The 24,405-nt window shown below is 25.2% G+C and overlaps 3 protein-coding genes across 3 annotated transcripts; 1 reads left to right on the forward strand and 2 right to left on the reverse strand.

Annotated features, from left to right (window-relative positions):
- Window positions 1-1,337: 1,337 nt before the first annotated feature.
- On the forward strand, window positions 1,338-9,866 carry PGO_080020 (reticulocyte binding protein 2b; the record flags this gene model as incomplete). Its single annotated transcript, XM_028687226.1, has 2 exons — window positions 1,338-1,453; window positions 1,589-9,866. The coding sequence occupies 2 exons, from the start codon at window positions 1,338-1,340 to the stop codon at window positions 9,864-9,866; spliced, it is 8,394 nt and encodes a 2,797-aa protein (XP_028543027.1).
- Window positions 9,867-13,149: 3,283 nt separating this feature from the next.
- On the reverse strand, window positions 13,150-17,370 carry PGO_080030 (Plasmodium exported protein, unknown function; the record flags this gene model as incomplete). Its single annotated transcript, XM_028687227.1, has 2 exons — window positions 13,150-17,127; window positions 17,263-17,370. 2 exons carry the CDS (start codon window positions 17,368-17,370, stop codon window positions 13,150-13,152), a joined length of 4,086 nt encoding a protein of 1,361 aa, XP_028543028.1.
- A 4,108-nt stretch (window positions 17,371-21,478) lies between these two features.
- PGO_080040 (Plasmodium exported protein, unknown function) lies at window positions 21,479-23,181 on the reverse strand (the record flags this gene model as incomplete). The annotated part of the gene is made up of 2 exons (XM_028687228.1): window positions 21,479-22,903; window positions 23,104-23,181. The coding sequence occupies 2 exons, from the start codon at window positions 23,179-23,181 to the stop codon at window positions 21,479-21,481; spliced, it is 1,503 nt and encodes a 500-aa protein (XP_028543029.1).
- Window positions 23,182-24,405: the final 1,224 nt, after the last annotated feature.

Below are 24,405 nucleotides of genomic sequence, written 5' to 3' on the forward strand. Positions count from 1 at the left end.
ACATTACATGGTGTAAATATAATTAAATTGTAAATACGTTAGATTACTAGGATCTTACCTTTTAATTTTTATATACAGTATTAAAGTGGAATCATTTAAAAAAAATTTTTGGTGTAAAATTAGTGACTCAAAAATTATTTCACTAATAACATAGGTGTAAGATCCCGGTTTCAATCAAAATAAAAGCCCCCAATTAAGAATGTGTTTTAATTATAAAATGACCATTCAGTAAGATATAATTTATTTAAGAAGCATATGTTTTATTAAATAATGATTAATATTTTTTTTATGAAAAAAATTTTTTTTTAAAGCTAATTACGATAGCTCAATATGAAAAGTTAAAAAACAATTCTAATAACGCTCGAGCTTTTTAAAACATTTTTTTTAAATTATTTCTAGTTTTATAGGGCTTTTTTAACGCACCGTAACTTTTTTCTTTGCATAAAATTTTTCTATTTCAAAATGCTCATTCTACAGAATTTCGAATGTTGCACATGTAACAAAATTATTTTATTTTATTTTTTTTTTTTTGAGGTGTAATTTATTAAAAACGGTTCTAGAGAAATAATATGCTCTTGTGTTTCTTATTTTTACATGCAGGCAGTTTTTTTTTCTAATTAATTAAAATGGAAATCTAAAATTAATTGATTTTCTATGAATCTAATTTCTACTTAAAGTGAATTTTATTTTATTTTTTTTTTTTTGAGGTGTAATTTATTAAAAACGGTTCTAGAGAAATAATATGCTCTTGTGTTTCTTATTTTTACATGCAGGCAGTTTTTTTTTCTAATTAATTAAAATGGAAATCTAAAATTAATTGATTTTCTATGAATCTAATTTCTACTTAAAGTGAATTTTATTTTATTTTTTTTTTTATATTTTTACTCTTCCGTTACAAATGTTTATTTTACTTTTCTAACAATTCTTCAGCTTAATTCTGTTGTACAAAAAAAAAAAAAAAAAAAAAAAAATTTTCCTTCACTTTTTTATCCTATGATAACTATATATGGATCATTTGGTTTCATATTAGAAATTATAATAACATTATATAATATTATTTTTTGATGTGTTATTTGTTTTTTCTTATTTTAACCAAATTTAGAGCGACCGCTTATTTTTTCCATTACATTAAGATAATGAAAATATTAAAGTTACACTTATAAATAAAATTATTTGTATTGGTTAGATATATGTTGAAATATCTAACAGTGAATACGAATTTATACTAGAACCTCCTAATTATATATATAATTAAGTTGTGTTCATGTGAAAAAAATTAAGATTCACCATTTCTGATTAATTAAAAAAAAAAACATCACACCTCCCCTATTACATAAATGCAAGTAAGAATCCTATATAAAATTTTATTTAATCTTCTATTTGCCCTATTAGGTAATATTAAAGAAAAAACATATATAAAAATGTGTACAAATAGATACTTACATGGGTACATGTAATAATTCTTTGAACGTTCACACATGCATACATGTGCTATTTCATTTATTAAAATAAAAATTTTGAACAGTTGCTCATTGTAGCACATAATAATTCTACTTACACACATATATATTTTTAATATAGTGTCAAGTATAGATAGTAATGGAAGAAAATTCAATAGATCTAAAAAAAAATTAAACTTAACACCGCTATATGAAAAATCAATTCAAAGCAATGAATCCCAATATGGTAGTGAGGAACAAGAATATAATAAAAACAAGGATGATAATAAATTTAATGTTGAACATGATAAAAATGAATATTCGTCTAGTAGTTCTTCTTTGGTGGCACCAGAAAATTATACGAGTGATAGTACAAAACCATTACATTTTTCTTACATAAATAGTGAAGACACAGGCACAAATAAAAAGTTAAATATAAATAAAACATTGAATACTATTAAAAGCTCATTTATTCAAAATAATAAACGTACTGTGAAGCCAGGGAAAGTTACACAGAATACTACCCCTAATAAGGAAGTATATGTTATGACAGATAATTTAGATTATGTTGATGCACCAGATTTTTCTGGATATTATTTAATTTCTCAGATAAGTCCACATTACGCTTATATGAATTTTTTTGATGAATTTAGACGTATTTCAGTTGAACACGGTAGTATTAGAAATAAATATAATAAAATGTATGCAGAACAAGTTCTTCCCCTTTTAAGAGAAATAGACCAAAAATTCAATTTTTGTGAAAAACATAAATATCAATTGAAAGTTATAGTACACATATTCGAAAGTCCAAATTTGATAAAAGAAAGAAATAAAAAACATGATGAAAAATTTACAGAATACATAGATGCTAAGAAAAAGTATCTAGACTGCATAGTAGGTGAAAATAAATACAATGAAATGAAAATATCAGTTATGAAATTAACAGTTTATAAAATGTTAAAAGAAGCAATACATCATCAAGTTTATAAATATAAAGTGTACACAGACATGATTGCAGTATATTTAGTGGGACTTAAAAACATGCCTTATGACGCTATTAGGAATTATATAAATGAATTTAAAGATTTTTACAACTCTAGCTCTAATGTGGTACAGAGATTAGAAAAAGAGGTTAACAATAAAGATACTATATATTCAATAAAATTCATTCGAAAAGAAATGGAATACATTATAGATAGATTTACTTATCACATGGAAAAAGTAAATTATTCAATGAATTATATTAAAGAATTTTCTACTGTGGGTTCATTAAAAATAGATTCTCAGCGTTTTCTTGAAGAATATTACTATAACGCAGCTTGTAACTACTCAATATTTAGGCTTAGCTCAGAACATCTCCAAAGTCTGAGGTCGGCATTAATAGATAAACGATATAAAATGTATGTACTGTTTAGTACATTAATTGGGGATTTAGAAAAAAAAATAAATAAACTTATGTCATCGATAGGTTTTTTCTCAGAAAGTAATAAGATTTTGGCCCAATCTGTACAAATACTAAAACGTGGAGAAGAAGTATATAATAAAAATGAAAAAATACTAGAAACATTTGCATTATATAATAGTGTAGAAGTTAATAAACTTAAAAAGGAATGTGACATTAAAATGAATAGTTTAAAAGATTGTATAAATTCTATAGGAACATACAACATATTTATAAAAAATGCATATAATAAAAATTTGCTAGAAGAATCCTCCTTAAAAAGAAAAAAATATTCCATTCCTTATGACACTGATCCCTATGAGAAAACTGTTAGTTTTCTCAATTTATTAGATAACATAGAATATAGTAAAGTTTCCGTAGATAAAAATTTTGACCAAATGAAGAAAAACTTTGAAGAAATCCAAAAATTAAAAGACAAAATAGAAGAGTTTGCGTTGAGTATTAATGATGATGTGAAAGAACTAGAAGATTTGGTGGAAAAAGAAAAAGAAAATAAACTTCTCAAAGAAGAAATAAGCCCCAAAATGAATTATATCAAAGAAAAAATAGAAAAAATAAAAGAAATAATACATATAGAAAAAAGTGTAGAGACAGAATCCCAATTAATTGATAAATTAATTAGTGATGCAGAATTCAAAGGAGATGAATTTAAAAATAAAAAAACAGGACTATACAACAAAATAAAAGATATTATTAATAAATTTCACACAAGTGATTTACAAAAAATTGTAGAAGATATGACAAACTTTTTAGAGAGTAAAGAAAACCTCCTTAAGAACACAAACAATAAAAGGGAAATTGAAGAACTCCTAAGAAAAACAAATGAAAATCACAACAAACTTAAAGAGATGAATTGTGATGATATTTCCAAAGTAATAGAAAATTTGAAGGTCGAAGTAGAAAAATTTATGGAACTCAAAAATGAAATTGCAAACAAAAAATTAGAAAATATGCGTTCAGAAATGTCAATCATGTTGGATCAATTAAAAAAAGAATATGAATATTTAAAAACAAAATTATCAAATTATGAAGGAGAGAAAAACAAATTAGACAACAATAAGGAAAATATAATTATAATAAAGAATAAAATTGCCGATAATGAACATGAATATGATAAAGCAGTTTCAGAAGGAATAAGTATATACAATGACTTTATACAAAATAAGAAAAATATTTTAGAAAAAGAAACGGAAATCAGTAATGAAATTAGTACATTAAATGAAAAAATAAGAATTGCTAAAACCACATTAGAGAAATATGATAATGCAATACAAAACTTGGAAACAAATGCTAAAAAAACTGATTCACATACTGAAGAACTGTTAGAAAAAATTAAAACTGAAATTAATGAACTAAAATTAAATGAAGATGAATCTAAATTTGACACGACGAAGGGAAACGTTAATAATACTATCAAAGAAATTGAAAATGCAAATATTAATATAGAAACTCTTAAAAGGCTAAAAACTATTACAGAACTCTCTACTGTTAACAAAAAGTCAATTGAAGAGGTAATAAAAAATAAGGGTCATCTTCTAAAAGAAAAAATTGAAAAACACATTCAAAAAATGAAGGAAGAAGAATTAATAGAACAAAGCGCAAAGTCAAATTTGTTAAGCAATATAGATAATGAAAAAAAATTTATAAACGAACAGTTAAATGATATTCATTTGAATGAAATAAAAACACAAATAGAAAAAACCTTAAGATATTGTGAAGATTCAAGGAAAAGCATTAAGAATAATAATGAAATTAATCTAGAAGAATTAAACATAAACGAAATTCAATGTGGAAATATGAAAGGAAAAATAGAAACGTTAAATAGTAATTTTCAAGAATTAAATAAAAAAATTGATAATGTAATTAATAAACATCATAATGAAATAATAAAACTCATTGATAGACATATAACAGAGAAGGGAAAAAATATCGAAAATAAGGCAGAAGAACATATACATGCTCTAGAAAAAGCAAAAGAGAGGCTATCTTCATTTGAAACTAACGAAGATGTTACAAAATACGACAATAGAATAAATAAACAAGAACTTAGTAAATTAATGGATTCAATACAACAGAAAATGAACAAAATTAATGAAAGTAATACTAAATTAATTAATATAAAGCAAAAAACAACTGAATACATGGCACAGTCGAATAAGGTGAAAAATAAACAATCCCAGATGAATGAAATGAAAGACAATGAAATAATATTCAATCAAAATAGGAACGAAATTAAAGACATTTATACAAACATGAATAACACATATAATGAATTGGATTCGATTGAAAAATTGGAAACTACTTCTCTCGACATAGACAATCTCGAAATACAACAGAATAGACTTTTAATTACCACTGGGGTTCAAAAACTGGACGATGAACATGCGAAGACAAAAGAGACTATTGAAAAAATTAAAACATTTATGAAAAGTATTGAAACTTTAAGGAGTGAATTACCCGAAGAAACCGGGAATGACATAGCCCATTTAAAATATAGTAAACATGAGACGGAAAATATAATTAATAATAAAAAAATAAACGAAATTATCCAAAAAGCAAAAGAGATTAAGCAAAAAGCAAGTACAAGCACTAACCTAAATGAAGTAAAAACATTCAAAGATGAAGTTAACAAGCATATAGAACAAGTATTAGATGAATATAACTCTATGCAAAATGCGTTAAAAGATATTGAACATATGCAAGATTTATTAAGATCGACTAATAGTAATGTAATTGCTGAAGGCATATCAAAGAAAACTAAGGAAGCTGATACTTTTAAAAAACAAGCACAAAGCGAATTAGAAAAAATGAGTACTATAAATGAAGGGATAAAAAAAAAAATAGATCAAGCAAGAGAACATCAGAGCAAAGTTCAAATAAGTTTAGATGATAAAGAAATAGATGAAAAGGTAAATCAAATTGAAAAAATTAATAAAGAAGTTATAAACATGGAAAATAAAATTAGCGAACATTTAAGAAAGATCAAAGAATATAAGGAAAATTGTTTGTCCGAAGTTCATAATGCGGAAAGGGCAAAAATTAAAATCGATTCTTTGCAAAAAAAAGATGGAAATACTGGCTTAAAAGATTTCGATGTAAAAAATGTAGAGAACGATATTGCTAATTGTAAAATATACAAAGAACAAGTTCAAAAAGCTGAAACAGATGCTGAACAAATGTATAAAATATTCTCAAACTATCTGGATGAAATTTCCGATGTTTTAAAGAAGTCCCTAATTTTAGGAGTAGAAACAAAATCAAAAAAAAGAAAAAATGATGCTGCAAAAATAATGGATGAAATTAAAAAGGAATGTTCTAGTATTAAAATAGAACTTCAAGAATCACTAAACAAATTAAACGAAATGAATAAAAAGCACACTATTAGCGTAATAGAAGATACCCTTGACAATAAGAAATCTGCAGACGCGAATGTATCTATTCAGCAAAGCTTAGAAAACGTAAAACAAAATTTATTACAGGTAAATAATGTATCAAAAGAAGTGGAAGCCATTTTAACTACGGCTAATAATTCATTCGACTTAATGTCAAAGGTTCCGGATTCAAAGGAAAAAACTGAACTAGAAACTCTGGAAAAGGAATCTGCTGAATATGTAACTCATCTCGAAAAACTGAATGAACAAAAGCGACTAGTGATGGAAAAACGAAAAACTGTCGATGAAATTAAATCTGATATTATAAATATTGAAACCAATTTGAAAAAAAATAGTAAAAATTTTGAAATTGGACTTCTGAACAAGATAAATGAAATAGCTAAAATTAGAAAGTCGTATGTGGATTCAGCAGAACAATTATTAGCCACATCCATGAGCAACTTTGTTTCTCTTTTTATCGGATTCGATTTAAAAAGATATAATATTGGAACAAACATAGACAATTATAAAAGAAATATAAAAGAACTCCTTAATGAGTTTCAGAAATCATACGAACTAATTCAAGACAAAGAAAAAAATGCTTTGGAAGATTCAGTAGACTCTGGTAAAGCAAAAGAACTAAGAGTAGAAGCTCAAAATGAAGAAAAAAAACTTGAAAATATAGAAAAAAGAACAAAAATGTATTTGAATGATATTGATAAAATGGAGTCCTTTAAATTAATACATGATATGAAGGAAAATATAAATCATATTAACAAAATGTGTAAAGATGAATATACAGAAGTAAATGAAGGCCATGGTAACCTTGAAAAGATTATTAAAGATATTAAAAATTTAAATGATGGTAGTGATTCATCAATTAAATTACAACAAGCAGAACATAAAAACAATGAAATAAAAACGAAAACAAGTCATTATTCATATAAGATAGAAGCACATAATATATTAGAACAAATTGCTAAATCAGCCAAATTTATAGGCATATCAATTACAACAGAATTACAATCATCAAAATTAGCTGCAAAAGCTCATTTACAAAGCACATCAGAATTGCAGTTTCAATCAAAAGATGAAATAAAATTAGAAAGTGAAGAATTTTTAGGAAATGAAAACAAATTAGACTTTCATAAAAATATACAAGACGCTTATAAAAGTGTCCTTCAGATATATAAATACTCAGATGATATAATCAAAAAACAAGAGGAATGTGAAAAATTAATGAAAGAAGGAAAAAAAATTAATTTTAATATTAAATCAATAAATGATTTAAAATCTACGATAGAAAATATTAAGAGTAAAGAAAGCACAATTACATCCCAAATTAACGATGCATTTGCTAAACTGGATCAATTAAACAAAATTTCGTGCAGTGATGAAAATTCTGTTAACATTTTAGAAAAATCTCATGCTGAAGAATTGAAGAAAAAAAGGGATGCATTTAATCAAGAAAAAGTTGCCTATGCAGGTGAATCGAAACTGAATGAATGTAAGGGTCTTTTGGCATCCCAACTAGAGTTGTTAAATGATTTAAAAATAACGACAAACACAATGAAAGCAGATGAAACACTTCAAGAAAGTATAGGAGACAGAAACTCATCTATTTTCCAAATTTCAACCATTTTTGAAGATATAGAAAAGAAAGTTACCGGCATTAATAATTCCTTTTATGAATTGTTACTTAAAGGAAAAATATGTGAAACATTTAAATATACATCAATAAAAGATAGCCTTAACGCAAAAATAAATGCTTATTCTACATTTATTAACAACAAAAAAGGTAAAGTTGCAGAATATCTGGCATACATTCAAAGTAATTATAACTCCATTTTTCAAGATATTGATGTATTAAATCAAAATCTTGTTGAAAAGTCAACTACTACATATGCAATAACGAAGATGAAAGAGGCAAATGCACTTTCCGCACAGTTAACGAATACATCCAATGAATATGATGCAATCGTTAATACTATCAAAAAAGAATATATAGACGCAAACGAAAAAACTGAAATTGTTGATTTAGAAAATAGTGCAAAAAAATTAAAAGATTATTTTGTGAATATAAACAACAAAAAAAATGCCATAAATGAGCTTCATAATAAAATTAAATTAATTAAATTCCAAGAAATGAGAACAACTTCTGACAAATACCTAGATATTGCCAAACGATTTACATATGTAGTAGATGATCAAAAAAAAAGATTATCAGAGATTCACAATAAACAAATTACTCTAAAAAATAACTTAAAAGATAAAGAAGAAAATTTAATTCAGGTCGATAACACATTTACCCTTGAATCTATTAAATCATTTGATGAATTATATGACAAAATTAAGTCTAATATTGATGAATTGAATATACTAGAACAAAATAATGTTAATGAACTTAAAAAATCTAAAAGTTATGAGGAAAATATTTTATACTTATTAACTAGAATGAGTAACTTGAAAGAATATGCCCATAAATATGAAACAAAAGACAAATTGAAAGATGAAAATAACGAAATCAAAAGTGCGGTAGATAACGAAATGAGACAAAATGATGAAATCCTAAAAAATTTAGAGGAAGAGTTGAAAAAATTATTAAAGAGTATTAAGGAAAATGAAAATTTATGTACTACTAATAACACAAAGGATTTTGTTTCTCACATTTTGAAAAAAATAGATATTATAAGAGAAAATTTCACAAAAAATCTTCCAGAAAAAGAAAAAGTTTTTCAAATAGAAAGCAAATACAACGAAATTAAATCTATTTATAATGAGATTTATGCAGATGCTAATGTAAAAGAATTTACTGAAAATATAACTAAGAATGTTCAAAATAAATTTACGAGTGTCCGAGATTCCAAAGAAGCCCAAAAAATAAAAGAAGCAATAGATGATATTACAAATAATTATACACAAATAAAAAGTAAATTATCTTCATTTATTAATGCTTTAGATAAAATTAAAATAAAGAAAAATGATATGAATGCATTATTTGGTTCATTATCTAAAGAGCGTGTAAATAACTATAACACTTTGCAGTCATTTATAAATGATTCAGATAGAATGACCAATCAATTAGAGGAGCACATTAGTGAAATGTCAAAAATAATAAAAGATACTGAAAATATAATTAAAGAATTAGAAGAAAAACAAGATAATATATTAAATCCACGTGTTATTAACAAACTAGTTGGTGGTCAAAATAAATTGTTAAGTGATGCCCAACAACAAGGAAGTGATAAAATTAATACAAAAGAACAGAATTTAACACAAGAACAAGGACATTCAAATAATGGTGGTAATACTTTGTTTAGTGCAAATATTATGAGTCAAGATGGACAGGAAAAAACCCAAAATAAATATCATTACAAAATAGGAGGGGATAACCAAAATATTCGCTATGCAGGAGCTATTTTGGCTTTATCTATTTGTTATGGTGTATTTTACATTTTAAATAATCGTGATGAGAAGGATAAAAATGACACCGATGTGTTCGATGATCAATTTGAGGGGTGTGACGCTTTTAATTTGGATGATAAGGAGGAAGTCATCGATGTTTGTTTTAATGATGCTTATTATAGTGATTGAAAAAAGAAAGAAAAACAAATATATATATATATATCTAAGTATAAACATAAATATAATTTAAAAAATATATATAAACTATGAATTTGATTAAGAACTATACCACGTATAGCTTAATAGATTAAAATTTGTTTACAATGAATCAAGTTCACAGAGAAAAAGAGCGCAAACAAAATACACACTTCAAAAATACAAAATAGGAACAATAAATTACAATAATATATTCTGACTTATAAGCTTCTTTAGTAAATTTTTTAAAACAGAAACACCTATTTGCTCTATTGTATCCTTTTACTTGCTTATTATATACACATTCGTTAAAGATTACACAAACAGTTCACATACATGGTAAAATTGTTGTTATAGGAAAATTCCTCTTAACAACAACGAAAAGTTATTATTGTGCTTTTTCGTTTTCTTTGTAATAATATAAGATTTTTTTTTTTTTGCAAAAAATATTATTTGCTGGAAGAAATGTTCCACTATAGAAAAAAAAATTCATATATATGTTGAACCAATATATAACTATGTACTGTTTTATTTAACGAATTGATATAGGAATAAGAACTTATAGTTTGAATATACATTTCTTTAACATTATAAAAGTAAATGTACGAAAGTATGTTACACTTACATTACTTTGTTTTATATAATTCCTGTTTCTCTCAAAATGTGTTGCTTTATATTTGCCACACTTTTTTCATTATTTGTTTTTCTAATATTTTAGTTCGTGCTGTAATCATTCCTCACATTAAACTAAATCTATATTTAAAGATTAATGCAAATGAATATGCAACTTATACTTAAATGTGATGTTACATTAAAACATTTTTTTAAAATCTTGTTAATTTTTTACGTATTAACATCATCATCGAAAAATTGTTAACATTCCATTTGACTAAATTTTTTTTTTTTTTTTTTTTTTGTCTAAATATTTTTGTTCTTTATAACGAAAATATTTTTCATAGCTCATTATTTAACTTTAAATTATAACATTTGATATAATTTTACGTAAAGTATTCATAACAGGTAAATCACATTCAAAAAACTATTAAAACGTTTTCTAGGAGTAAAAGTGTTTATCGAAGAGAAAACTCAAAAAAAAGGTACCATAACATAGCAAAAGATACGAATACTAAAATATCTCTTAACATTTTTACTATATGTTTATCATTACGCTTCATAAATAATTTATCATGACAAAATGATAAAAAAGGTCATTTTAGTGATATTCTTAAATCCATCATGATGTTGGGAATAATTTTCTAAATATGCTCTTTGCACAAATGAATTTGTTGCTTTTTACAGTTTAATCGTCTCATTATTTTTGTGCTTTTTTTCATTTAATAAATTTTTATTAGGACTATAAGTTAAATCTGCGTGATTCAACACTTGTTCTAAATTCCTGTTATATACGTAGAAAAAATCTCTGCGATTGTCAGTGTATACTTATAGGAGAAATTTTTAAAGAAAAAATAAAATGTAGATAAAAATTCATGATTTAAAAGATATATATTTTCATTCTAATAAAATACATTTTCTTAAAGGATAAGAAAATAACAAAAATGTACAAAAATATTATATTTCTTTATTTATTTGCTTACACCTTTATTGCAACATAAACATATTCAAATTTTTAGGAAAAGTATGGAAAATTTAAGAGTACTAAAAGAAATATTTAATTGATCATTCATATGATGTTTTAATCATATAGTTGTAGCATTTTTTGCCTTGGATTTTTACAACTTAACTTAGCCCTCTTTTGTTAATATATTTACAAATAATTTAGCCTAATTTGTTTGTATTATTTTACTTTTACTTTTGTAATATTTAAAACACATTTATAATAATAAGAATAATTAAATAAAAAAGGAATCATTTTATTTGCATAACTTGGTTATTCCCTTTCCCATCCTTTTTCTTTTCTTGTGATTATTGTTATTTCAGAAATATATGTATGTATATCACATTTATAAATTTAATAACTCACATTTTCAAGAAATTAATATCAGAGAATGAAAATGGCAAAAGCGCCGCCTTCTGTAATTATTCCATTTAAATAATACAGTAACAATATAGCATTTATGGTTTGGGCTTTTAATTATAGAATTGAAGGGGTTATTAAGAGAAAAAAAAAAAAAAATAAAAAGTGTCAGTGTTATACATACATAAATTAATAATTCATTGATGCAAATTAATCAGTTTATGAATAGGGTAAAACTGTCTTAATCTAACACAAAAAATCATTATATTTAATATTCAAGAATTGTTAAAAATCAAATAAAAAAATATAAAAAAATGAATATACTTAAATTCTATTAAATCAAAATAAAATATACATATAATAATAAATACGGAATCTGCTTAGTTCAGCGCAAAAGGTTAAAATAATATAGCATAAAAGCAATATGAACATATATGTCTTGTGAAGGTTAAGAATATGAAATATATCTTATGAATTAAGCACAATTACTTAAATCATGCTATTAATAATTGATGAAAAAGAACACATAATTATTGGCTAAAGACATCTATATAATTAAACATGTATAATTCCTTTAAAAACATGGGCGATAATTACACAATTTTGACAAAAACAGCTGTGTGAAAAATAAAATAACAAAAGCAAATACATAATGATATAGTATAATATGTTGAAAACGCGTTTTATGGACTAACAAAAAAAAAAATAAAATATATACAATGAATGTACACATATTAGGCATATATGTATTTGTAAGTTTAGTACCCATGCTTATATACTCACGCACAGGGTACTATGAAACCTAGGAAATCACATGTATATATTTTAATTTGGTAATACTACATATTATGTTCCTCTTACATTTATTTTATTTAAAGCAAGCTTTTAGTATCCCCTCTTTTCATGGCAATTTTAATCAGATTTTTAAGTTTTTTAATTTCTGAGATAATATATACAAACTTCTGTATCGTTAAAACATAAAAAATAGTTCCTATGTATAATAACTATAATATATACCCTGATAATTCAATTAAAAGTAATGGTAAATATTCCGCATGTTCCTTATGTAATTTTATAATGTTATAATGCAATTTTAATAAATACTTCTTTTTTTTTTAATTGGAATTTCAATTCGTGAAAAATATTTTTTTTTTTTTTTTTGGTGGGTGGGGAAGGGATTTTTTATTGGTCCTGCTTGCATTGGAATTCTTCACATTATCGCAGGAACATATAAGTAAAATGTTACTAGTTTATATATTATTTCCCAATTCTTTAGTCTTGACGCATCGTTTTGTTTATAATTTAGGTTTTTTGGGAATTTTTTTGATTTTGCTTTTTTAGGGCTTCCTCTTTGGAAGTTTCTTGTTTTAGGGTTTGCTCCTTTGGAGTTTCCTGTTTTGGGATATCCTGTTTGAGGCTTTGCAGTTTTGGAGTTTCTTGTTTTAAGCTCTGCAGTTTTGGAGTTTCTTGTTTTAAGCTCTGCAGTTTTGGAGTTTCTTGTTTTAAGCTCTGCAGTTTTGATGTTTCTTGCTTTAGGTTATTCATTTGGGGGGGTTCCTGTTTTACGCTCTGCAGTTTTAGGGGTTCTTTCTTTGGGTTTTGGAATTCTGGAATCTCCGGTTTGGGGTTTTGGAATTTTGAAATCTCCGGTTTGGGGTTCTGGAATTTTGAAATCTCCGGTTTGGGGTTCTGGAATTTTGAAATCTCTGGTATGGGGGGTTGGAATTTTGAAATCTCTGGTTTGGGGGTTAGTATTTTGGGAATTTCCGCTTTGGGGTTTTGTATTTTGGGAATTTCCGGTTTGGGATTTAATATTTTTGAAATTTCCGGATTGCTGTTCTGTAATTTTTGTATATCTGTTTTGGGGGTTTTCAATTTTGGAGTGTCATCTGTCAGACTTGGCGGTTTAGGGGCTTTTCTTTTTAATGATGGTATTTTTGTAATTTTCTTTTTTATTATTGACGATTTTGAAATATCTTCTTCTGAGCTTATTTGATTTAGAGTTTCGTCGTTTAGGCTTTTTTTTTCTGTAGTTTCTGGTTGTGAGATTTGTAGTTTCTCCATATCAGATTTCTTATTTCTTTTTTTTGATTCTGATGTTTTTGATAAAGAATGCTTTTTAAAAAGGGATGTACTTTTTTTTAATACTCCCCATTTCACATGGGGATTTTTCGGAAATTTTTTTTTTTTTTTTTCTGATTCATAAGTTTTTATATCATATTTGCATTGTTTACCTTCTAATATATTTTTATTTATATCCTTATTTCCTAAATCTAACACTTCTTTGCTTCCTCCACTCATGATGCTATCTTTGTCATTTTTTTTGTCAAAATAGGATTTACTATATAATGAATTTTTACTTATTACTGTATTTCCTGAATCTAGCTTCTCTTTACTACCCTCTTTGGTTTTATCAGGTTTATAAAATTTTGTTCCAGTATCTAATTTTTCGTCTAATGAATTTTTACTTATTTTTGTATTTCCTGAGTTGAGCTTTTCTTTACTTTCCTCTTTGGTTTTATCAAGTTTATAAAATTTTGTTTCAGTATCTAATTTTTCGTCTAATGAATTTTTACTTATTTGTGTATTTCCTGAATATAGCTTCTCTTTACTTTCCTCCTTGGTTTTATCAGGTTTATAAAATTTTGTTCCAGTATCTAATTTTTTGTCTAATGAATTTTTACTTATTTGTGTATTTCCTGAATATAGCTTCTCTTTACTTTCCTCCTTGGTTTTATCAGGTTTATAAAATTTTGTTCCAGTATCTAATTTTTCGTCTAATGAATTTTTACTTACTTTTATATTTCCTGAATCTAGCTTTTCTTTACTTTCCTCTTTGGTTTTATCAGGTTTATAAAATTTTGTTCCAGTATCTAATTTTTCGTCTAATGAATTTTTTTTCCTTTCCACATTTTGTAAATATAACTCCTCTTTACTTCCAATTTTCGTGTTTTCTGGATTGTCACTTTTTAACATGAAATTAATTTTACTGCTGGAAGTATTTTTTTTTAAGCCTGAACTTGAAAATTCATACTTCACTTTTTTTTCTAATTTTGCATTTTCTATTTCAGAGGTCCCTTTATTCCATGGAAACTCTATCTTTACTTCACTCTTCTCACATTCTAAATTTGTTTCAGATTTTGGTATATTTACATTTTCTCCAATAAACTCAGATTTCAAATCAGCATCATTATGAGGCGCCACATCATTAGATTTTACTACAGGTGAACTGTTATCTATTTTGTCACTTGATTTATTAGTTTTCCCTAAATTTTCTAATTCAGAACTCTTTTTCTTTTCCAGTGATTTTTTACACTCACTTAAATCTTCTGATTCGTTTTTAATGGAATCTTCATTATTCAATAATTCTTTTTTCGATGTCTCTTCTGTTGGGTTCTCCAAATTCTGAGCATTTTTTGCAACTGTGCTTTGTGGTTCTATATATTCAGGATTATAACTTTGCGTATTGTTATGAAAATTATTATTCTGCGAATTTGAATATTGCGGGTCATAATTCTGAATAAAACCAGAAGAACCATCCTGCGAATCTACCTGTTCAGAATTGTAATTCTCCATATTATGCGTTGACTTATGTTGAGAATCCATAACTTGAGTATTATAATTCTGCATACTTCCTGGTGGACTATGTTGAGAATCAGTATATTGAGGATCGCCATCCTGAATATAGTATGATGTATCATATTGTGGATCTACATATTGATAATCATAATATTGACTACTGCCAAAAATATGATATGGATTTACGTATTCAGAATTATAATCCTGCATATAATATGCTGAATCATATGGTGAATCTACGTGATGAGTATCGTAATTCTGCATGTTGTATGCTGAATCATATGATGAATCTACATGATGAGTATCGTAATTCTGCACATTGTATGATGGACCAGGTTGTGAATCTACGTATTGAGTATTGTAATTCTGCATACTGCTCGAACTATTTTGTGAATCTACAAATTGGGACCCATCCATATCATTGTGATGATCTTGTGAATTTACCCTTTGGTCAACAAATTGTGATTCATAGTAACCACTATTATTCGGATGATTTGTGTAACCTTCTAAATTCTGTGATGCATAATTCTCATTATAAAGCAAAGTGTTATCCTTATCGTCTACATTTTGTGCATTGTAATAACCATTGTAATGAGGATAGTTTAAATTTTCCTCATTATAATAAGATTCATAATTATTATTATATTGTGGATGATTGCTCACTCCTCCTCTATACTGACTCTGGTAATAGTCATTATAATGAGGATGTTTTCTCTTGCCTCGAACAAATTGTGGTCCGTAACTGTCTTTGGAACCCGATAAAAACTGTTTCATGCCTACAAGCTGCGATTCATAAACTTCCTTACAACCTGATAAAATCATTTTTACTCCAGCTAATGGTAAATCACCTACATCTTTACAATCTGATATAATTTTCTTAACTCCAGCTATGGGCAAATCACCCAAATCTTTACAATCTGATATTATTTTCTTAACTCCTGCTATGGGTAAATCACCCAAGTCTTTACAATCTGATATAATTTTCTTAACTCCAGCTATGGGCAAATCACCCAAGTCTTTACAATCTGATATAATTTTCTTAACTCCAGCTATGGGTGACTCACTAAAATCTTTATAATCTGATATAATTTTTTTAACTCCTGCTAATGGTAATTCTCGTAAATCCTTATTTCCCAAAAAAAAGTTCATTACACCTTCGAATTGAGATTCACATGTATCTTTGCAATCTGATAAAATTTTTATCACTCCATTTATATGATTTTCATAAATCCCTCCATCACTGGGAGAATTTCTCTCTCTCATAAAAACTGACATATAATTATCTTGATAGGGTTCTCTATTTTTACTTCCTCTAATGTGTGGTGCTACTTGATTATTAATATTATGCGGAGTATTTTTATTATTATTACTTCTTGCAACGTATGATTCATAATTAGCAATTGTTTCAGCTAAAATTCTCCTTTTTCCTGAAAAAATTGGGTTAATACTACTACTATTCACAGGGTGATACTTGAATTTAGATTTTTCATAACTTTCTGCCCTAACATCTATTTTAGAAAATTCACCAATCGTTAATTTAGTCTCTAATCTGTAAATTTCACTATTATTTTCAGTAGACTCTTTTGATTCTGCAATAAGGGGGCCATGATTATTGTTAAATGCTTCTAGTATTCTACCATTTTCTGAATCTGAAATGCTATCTACACATTTTTTTTGGTTCAAGGATTTGTTAGAAATGGTCTAAAAAAAATGAAATAAATTTTATTGTTTTGTTAAATTGCGTTTTTCTACATTAATATATACATATATATATATTTATCGCGGCATGTTCTGGGAACAGCGATAATAAAAAAAGACATTTATTATAAAAATTACATTCCTGTAAAATTGGCATGCCCCAATGAAAACTGCAACTATAAGAATTTTTTGGAAAAGAGGTAAAATAATTTTTTCTTTTATGTTATGCTTCTTTGAAACATTCATGTTTGTAGTCGTAATACTATTAATTACATTATTATTCTGCTCATAGCGTGTAGTACTGTGTTGTAGTCATTATTATTTTAATCATTTTTTATTTGTTTAAAAATAAAAACATGTTACAAATTTACTAAATTTCTTGTAAATTTAATAAACGTCTAAAAATATTAATGTAATGATTAACAAAAATTACTTATTAAATATATTTTTCTAAAAGTTTTTGATCCTACAGAGATTATAGCAGTATTAACATGTATAACTTAAAAATAAAATTAATACATGTTTAAAGTAACTATATAGAGCTCTTAATTCGTTTAAAAATAATTTGTTTTACAAATCAAAATAAACTTCGTTTAAAGGTTATTAAAAAGTGGCATAATTACTTTGCGTATAAAAAGGGTTAGCGCTGCGTCCAATATATACTGTATGGAATATGTAAATCACATATATAATTCTAAATGTAAAGAGTACTCGTAAATAATACTTCATGTAAATTATAATGTGAAAATATTTAATCATATAATACTATAAACAGTAGAAATGAAAGAAATAATATATTAGTTCCTTCAGACTCCTACACTCTCTATCGCGTGAATAATGAAAATGTAAAATATATAATAATATAGCATATATTATATTTATTTTAGCTATAAAAATACTTTGAAACGGAAAAAATTAACAGAATAAATAATGAATTGTAAACTAAGAATTTTTTTATTTTAGTAAAGATGTAAACAAATTGACGTATTCGAAAAATTTTTCCTTCATTATTTTTAATTAAACCGTAATGAAATTTTACAAAACTCTGCCTGTTTTATATATATATAAGATTGTACCATGTAAAATAATATTTATTATAAATATATGCAAATTTTAAAAAGTTCTCACATGTTTCTAAAGAGTGTTTTTAATAAAAATACATAATAAATGAAATTGGGGTATTTATTTATTTATTTTTTTTTTTCCGAATAGATAAATAAAATTATGCTGTCGTTAGTCTTCGAATAAAAAAAAGTAATATATACAAAATTAAAATAAAATAAAAATCCTATTAAAAAGAGTAATTTAATTTCTCTGAAAATGATGCTGCTATAATCTAATGTTAATAAAGTCCATAAGATAATTAAAATAAAAAAAAAAAAATTAAATCTTGAATAGTTTAAAACATAAAGTTGGAATTAAATAATAATAAAAGTAGGTCAAATCATTGAATTTCCCCATTTTAGTTTGCTTTTTTTCTTTTTTTTTTCATATTTGTATATTTTCCTAATGAAAAAAATTCGTAATTTATATTTTTTACTTTTAAATATTGTGAAAGTTATCCAGCTTTAAAGAAAAAATATTAAATGTTGTTTTTTGTTACAAAATTTTTTATGCAGGGACGATAAAAATTGCGCCGATTTTAAAATTCCATCTGATAAAAATATTAAATTTTGAAATTTTTTTTCATCAATTTTTAAGCGCTTTATTCAGTTCATGATTTTTATGTGAGTGGGGGAAATGTATACAATAAATAAATGAGAAAATGTATTTTTAGAAGTAAATTCAAATTTTGCTATAATAATATAAAACATACATTTTTACGATGTCTTAAATTATCATGTAATAAGATAATTTAGGTCAAAAGTTCAGAATTGTCCATATTTAAACGTTATTTTATAACACAAGCAAACAGAAATGGATAAATGAAGGATTATGTACATATGTATATATATATATATATATATTTTTATGTATACGTATATTCAGTTGATAAAATGATTCCTTCACAACATGGAATTGTGCTATTTTTATGCTTTCTTTACCAAAGCAAACATGTTTAGAACTACGCTTCAAATATAATTCCTATTTATATTTTGAAACACGCATTTTTCTAGTACATGTATAGATGCAATTTTACCTCATGGTATATTAAGCACGTTCATATGGAAAAATTGTAATAAACTTATTTAACAAATAAGTGAAAGTATTTCTATGAAAGAAAAGGAAATAGCTAAATGAAAAACCAAATATACTATGTTTTTACATGATAATTTTTTTCCTTCTAATGCACGTGTTTATTTTTACACCTCTATATTTCTGTAGACACATTTTTTAATTTCTTTTTCTTTTTTTTTTTTTTTTCATGTGAGATAAATATACCAATATGCAAATTCAATTATTTGTACACATGATAATATACAGAAATATTTTCATAATGATATATATTTCAGGTAAATTCGTGCTTTATGCCATTAGAAAATATTTATTTCATAAAAACCATTTTCACCTTTGTATATATTAATATTTCAGGAGCTTTTCACACATATGTAAACTAGATGATAATAATTACATAACTATTTTACACTATTTTATTTTTTGTTTTTCTTCATGGAGATGCAACTTCACACGGGAGTTCTAGTCTTCACCAGCATAACTTATATTCAATAATTTTTATTAATATTTTTCTGCTTTGTCACATTCCGTAATTTACGCCTTTTTTCAGATAATAGGTGACACTAAAATCCATCCAATATTTTTTCACGCTTTTCTTCCACCTTTCAAATATTTCTGCCCACGCTTCATTCTCTGAATGAATAAAATATAATTGGTTTTCGTTAAAATGGAATATGCTAAGATCATTGCTTCATTTCTCACTCATTGCAATCACACTAGTTGATAAAAAAAATGAACCTTTTATGTTCTAAAATATATCACACTTTATGTAAAATAATTATCTACTAAGTAAAAATTCTAAATAAGTACTCATATATTTATAAAAATGTAATGATTTATTTATAACAATTTTTTTTTGTTTTTTCGTCCATTAAGAGGCTTTGCGTAATAAAATGCTCATTATTCTCATGGGGGGATCATCCTAAAAGGAAAAGTTGGAATTCTTGAAATACCCAACTGAAATATATGTTTTGTAGTTCTTAGGAATTATATTCAATCTAGAACAATCTGTTTAGTCTTAGAAACACCTTTCTTTTTCAATTCGTTGTAATGTGAAGTTTTACAAGCCTTCAGTTAGTGTGACATTTGTCTTATGTAAAATTATATGGTCTCTTTACATAAGTTATTATTAACATGTGCTCCCCCTTCAATTTTAAATTTTGTATGTATATCGTCTCTTTCAAATTAATTGTTATTGTAATTAAACTATATTGTAGACAAACCATGAAACAGGCTTTATTAAAACAAGTAGTCTTTTTTTTGGATATAACTTTTCTTTTTCTATAAAAAAAGTTAGGAATAGTTGATTCCACAAAAGGAGGAAACAAGCACAGACTTTTTTTTTTTTTATTCCTTAAAAGGTATCTTGGTACTTGTAATAATAAGATTTTTTCTTCAAATATATATGTATTTATATTAAGTTTTTTTAAAAAAATGATTGAATTTTGCAGTTAATAACATATATATCTATAATATATAATAATTATATACTCCATATACATGTACAATGTAAATGATTACACTGCCTTTTTGATTAATGCAATGTTTACACAAATATGATATTACAATAAGCAATAATGCTTTTAAGTCATGCTTTAATTACATGAACTCAAAAATTCGATAGAAGTAGTTAAATTATGACTTGGTATGAATTAAAATTAATTAATATGTATGTATTTGCTTTAACGGTTAAATTAAATATGTGCAGATTGTACAACAAATATATTACATATTTTAGAATAATTATAAAAAATTAATTATAAAAAAAAAAAAAAAAAAAATGTACATAAAATATTATAATTATATATGTTTCTTGACAAAAACATTATTGTTTTTTTTTTTTTTTTTTTTTTTTTTAAACATATAACAATTCTTAAAAAGAATATACAACAATAATATCTTTTTTAAACACAAATAATATTAATCATACATTTGTTTTATTATTGTAATATTTTATGTAGCAAACATTTTAATGTATTGTATTCACGTTTAAAATATTCATTTTCAAACCAATTAATGAAGTGGGTAAATAATATATTTTACAAAAAATAATATATTCAAACACTATAAAAAATAAGCATATAATTACTTATTATTTTTACATCTTGGAAACAAATAAAAAGGAAAGAAAAAATTAAAATATGGTGAATAATAACTAAATGGAAAAAGTAATGATACATTAACGAATATAATGGTACCGACGTTTAAATAGTTTTTGTCGCTTCTTACTTTTTTTCAGCCTTTTAATATAATATGACGTTAGTACAAATGATAAAGTACTGCATATAATGGGGATTACTACATAATGAAAAGCAGAAAATATTATACCTCCAACAAAAAATACGGTAGAAAGAAAAGGTAACTTTTTTACAAAAGTAGGGTTACCCCTTCCCATGTATTTTTCCAAACGCTTATCACTAATGTAACCTCGACTGGGATGAGACATTACTCTTAAGTCATAAGTTTCATAATCTTTATCAGCTCTATGAGAAACACGATAACTATCATTATAACAATTGTGTCTATTATTCAAAGGTAGTTTATAGTTGTTCTCTAAGAACGATAAATCGTCCTCGTCATCGTAATCACCTTCAAATATATTACAATTATTATTCTCAGAAACTACATAATTGATGTTCTTCATAGATGAATCATCATATGTATCTTCATATGTTGGAAAATCGTTGCGTTCATGTTGTGAATACGCAAAAGTTCCTTTATTTGAGTACCTACTACGTCCACGGCCTGGTAGATTATTATTTAATGAAAAATTTGAATAATACATATCTTCAGATGATGAACTATCATCGTCATCATCGTCGTCGTCAAGAGGTGCATACTGAATATCATCAAATTTTCTGTCATCACTGTCAAAAGATGGAATCTCATGGTAATCAAAGCTTCGCATATTTGTTCTTTCAAATTTTGGTCTATCATCACTTGCAAAGTTTCCCCTATTACTATATTCAAAATTTTCCATACTCCTGAACTCAAAGTTTCGCCTGTTACTATCCTCATATTGTTGTCTAAAATTATCCTCAAATTTATGTCTAATATTATTCCCAAATCTTCGTCTCTTATTACTATCCTCATATTTTTGTCTAAAACTATCCTTAAATTTTTGCCTATAATTATTCTCATGTTTTCGCCTATTATTATCTTCATATCTTTTTCTAATATCATCCTCAAAATTTTGCCTATTCCTATGCCCATATTTTAGATCATTATAATCCTCATGTTTTCTCCTATAAGTATGCTTAATTTGGGGAATCTCATCATCATCATCAGCGGATGAAACATCTGTATCATCATAATGTGAATACCTCGTACTCTGATAATACGGATCCTTATTGCGTTGAAAAAGTACATAGTTGTCATCATAGATAGATTCATAATCTCTATCATATGAGCGTGAATACGAGAAATCTTTTGCATTTCTTCTATTTTCATAGTTATTGCTCCTTTGGGGTCTATAAGAAAAATTTGTATATAACCTATTATTTTCTTTCCTGCATCTTGCATGTTCTGTTAATGTTCTACTAGTTTTTTCATTATATTTAGCTTGTGCTTTAAAATTCTTTTCCCACACGGCACCATAAGTACACTAAAAATTAAAAAAGACAACACGTAAAAAAGTATAACAAAAATCAAAAATATATTTTGTTCTCATTGTTATTCATTTAATTCTTTAAATTTCATTATGAATATTATGAAATGCTACACAAAGGGGTGGGAGGAAATGAAAAAAAAAAAAAAAAAAAAACATCATAAAAATGCATTTGACTATATAGAAAAGTCCCTTACGTTCAAAACGTTAAAAATAACCAGTATCCATATTGAAATAATAAGTAACAAACAAGTTTTAATAAAAATGTTTAACATGTTTTATCAGAAGCATCACTTTATTTTTCAATGTAAACATGTGGACACACAAAAAAGTTAAAAAAAATGAAAATTAAAACTTTTTAATAAAACATAAAATAATTATTCAAGAATGTTATATGATCTTTCATAAATCATATAACATTTTATTAATATTTTTCTCAAATTTTAATATGATGGATAAAAGGTGGTATGAATAGTATTTGGTTCTAAAAGGTTAAAACATAACTGCGTTAAATATAGGCATACAAAACAGAAAATATAAACACTGAAATTAAAAAAAATTGTAGTAATTACAAATTTGTATAATTAACCATAGGTCAAATATAGCTAAGTACTAAACATTTTATATATCACACATGTATATATATGTATGTGCACGTATATGTAATTTGTTAGCTTTTATTAGAAAGAGCAGTTAAAATTGCAATTTTATTTTCTTTCTTTTTAATAATTTTTTTTTTAGCACAAATAGCATAAGTGTTACGTCTCATGCAAACTCTTCAACATTTCAAAAAAAATAAAAAAAAATAGTAAAAATGGACAACACTTAAGCAGAATTTTATCGTTACAACCAAATATTTAAATGTTCAAATGTCTATATAATGGTAGCATGCAGTATTATTTACAAATTCTACTAACAGTAATAAATCTAATACTATTATATTTGTGTTATTATCAAATGCTGTAACATTTTTATAAATGATGAAAAAACATAAACATAGGAAAGAAAGCTTAGATATATAAAACTGTTATAATAATAGAAAACAAATACTTTGTACTGTGCGAATACATAATATTTCAAACATAAAAAAATCAAGGACACATAAGTATTTTATTTTATATGTATTTAAATTATTTTATTTTATTTTATTTTTTTTTTTTTGTTAAGAAATGATTATTATATAAACATTTTCGAAAATATATATAAATGCAAATTACATAGTTTGTTTTATTGTATTTATAAATACATAGTACTATACTGAAATAATTTTATTATGAATAATAAAATTATATATCATTTAACAACAATAAATAGAAAAAAAATGCATATTTTTTGCTTCAACCATTATATTAATTTATGGTTTTCTTTTTTAATTAAAAAAAAAAAAAAAAAAAAAAAAAAAAAAAAAAAAAAAAAAGTGTTTACATAATAAACTTTTTATATGCACTTTACCCACTTATACATACTCGTAATCATATATATATATATTTTTTTTTTTT

Source organism: Plasmodium gonderi, assembly GCF_002157705.1.
Source record: "Plasmodium gonderi DNA, contig: Chr08, whole genome shotgun sequence".
Lineage (NCBI taxonomy): Eukaryota > Apicomplexa > Aconoidasida > Haemosporida > Plasmodiidae > Plasmodium > Plasmodium gonderi.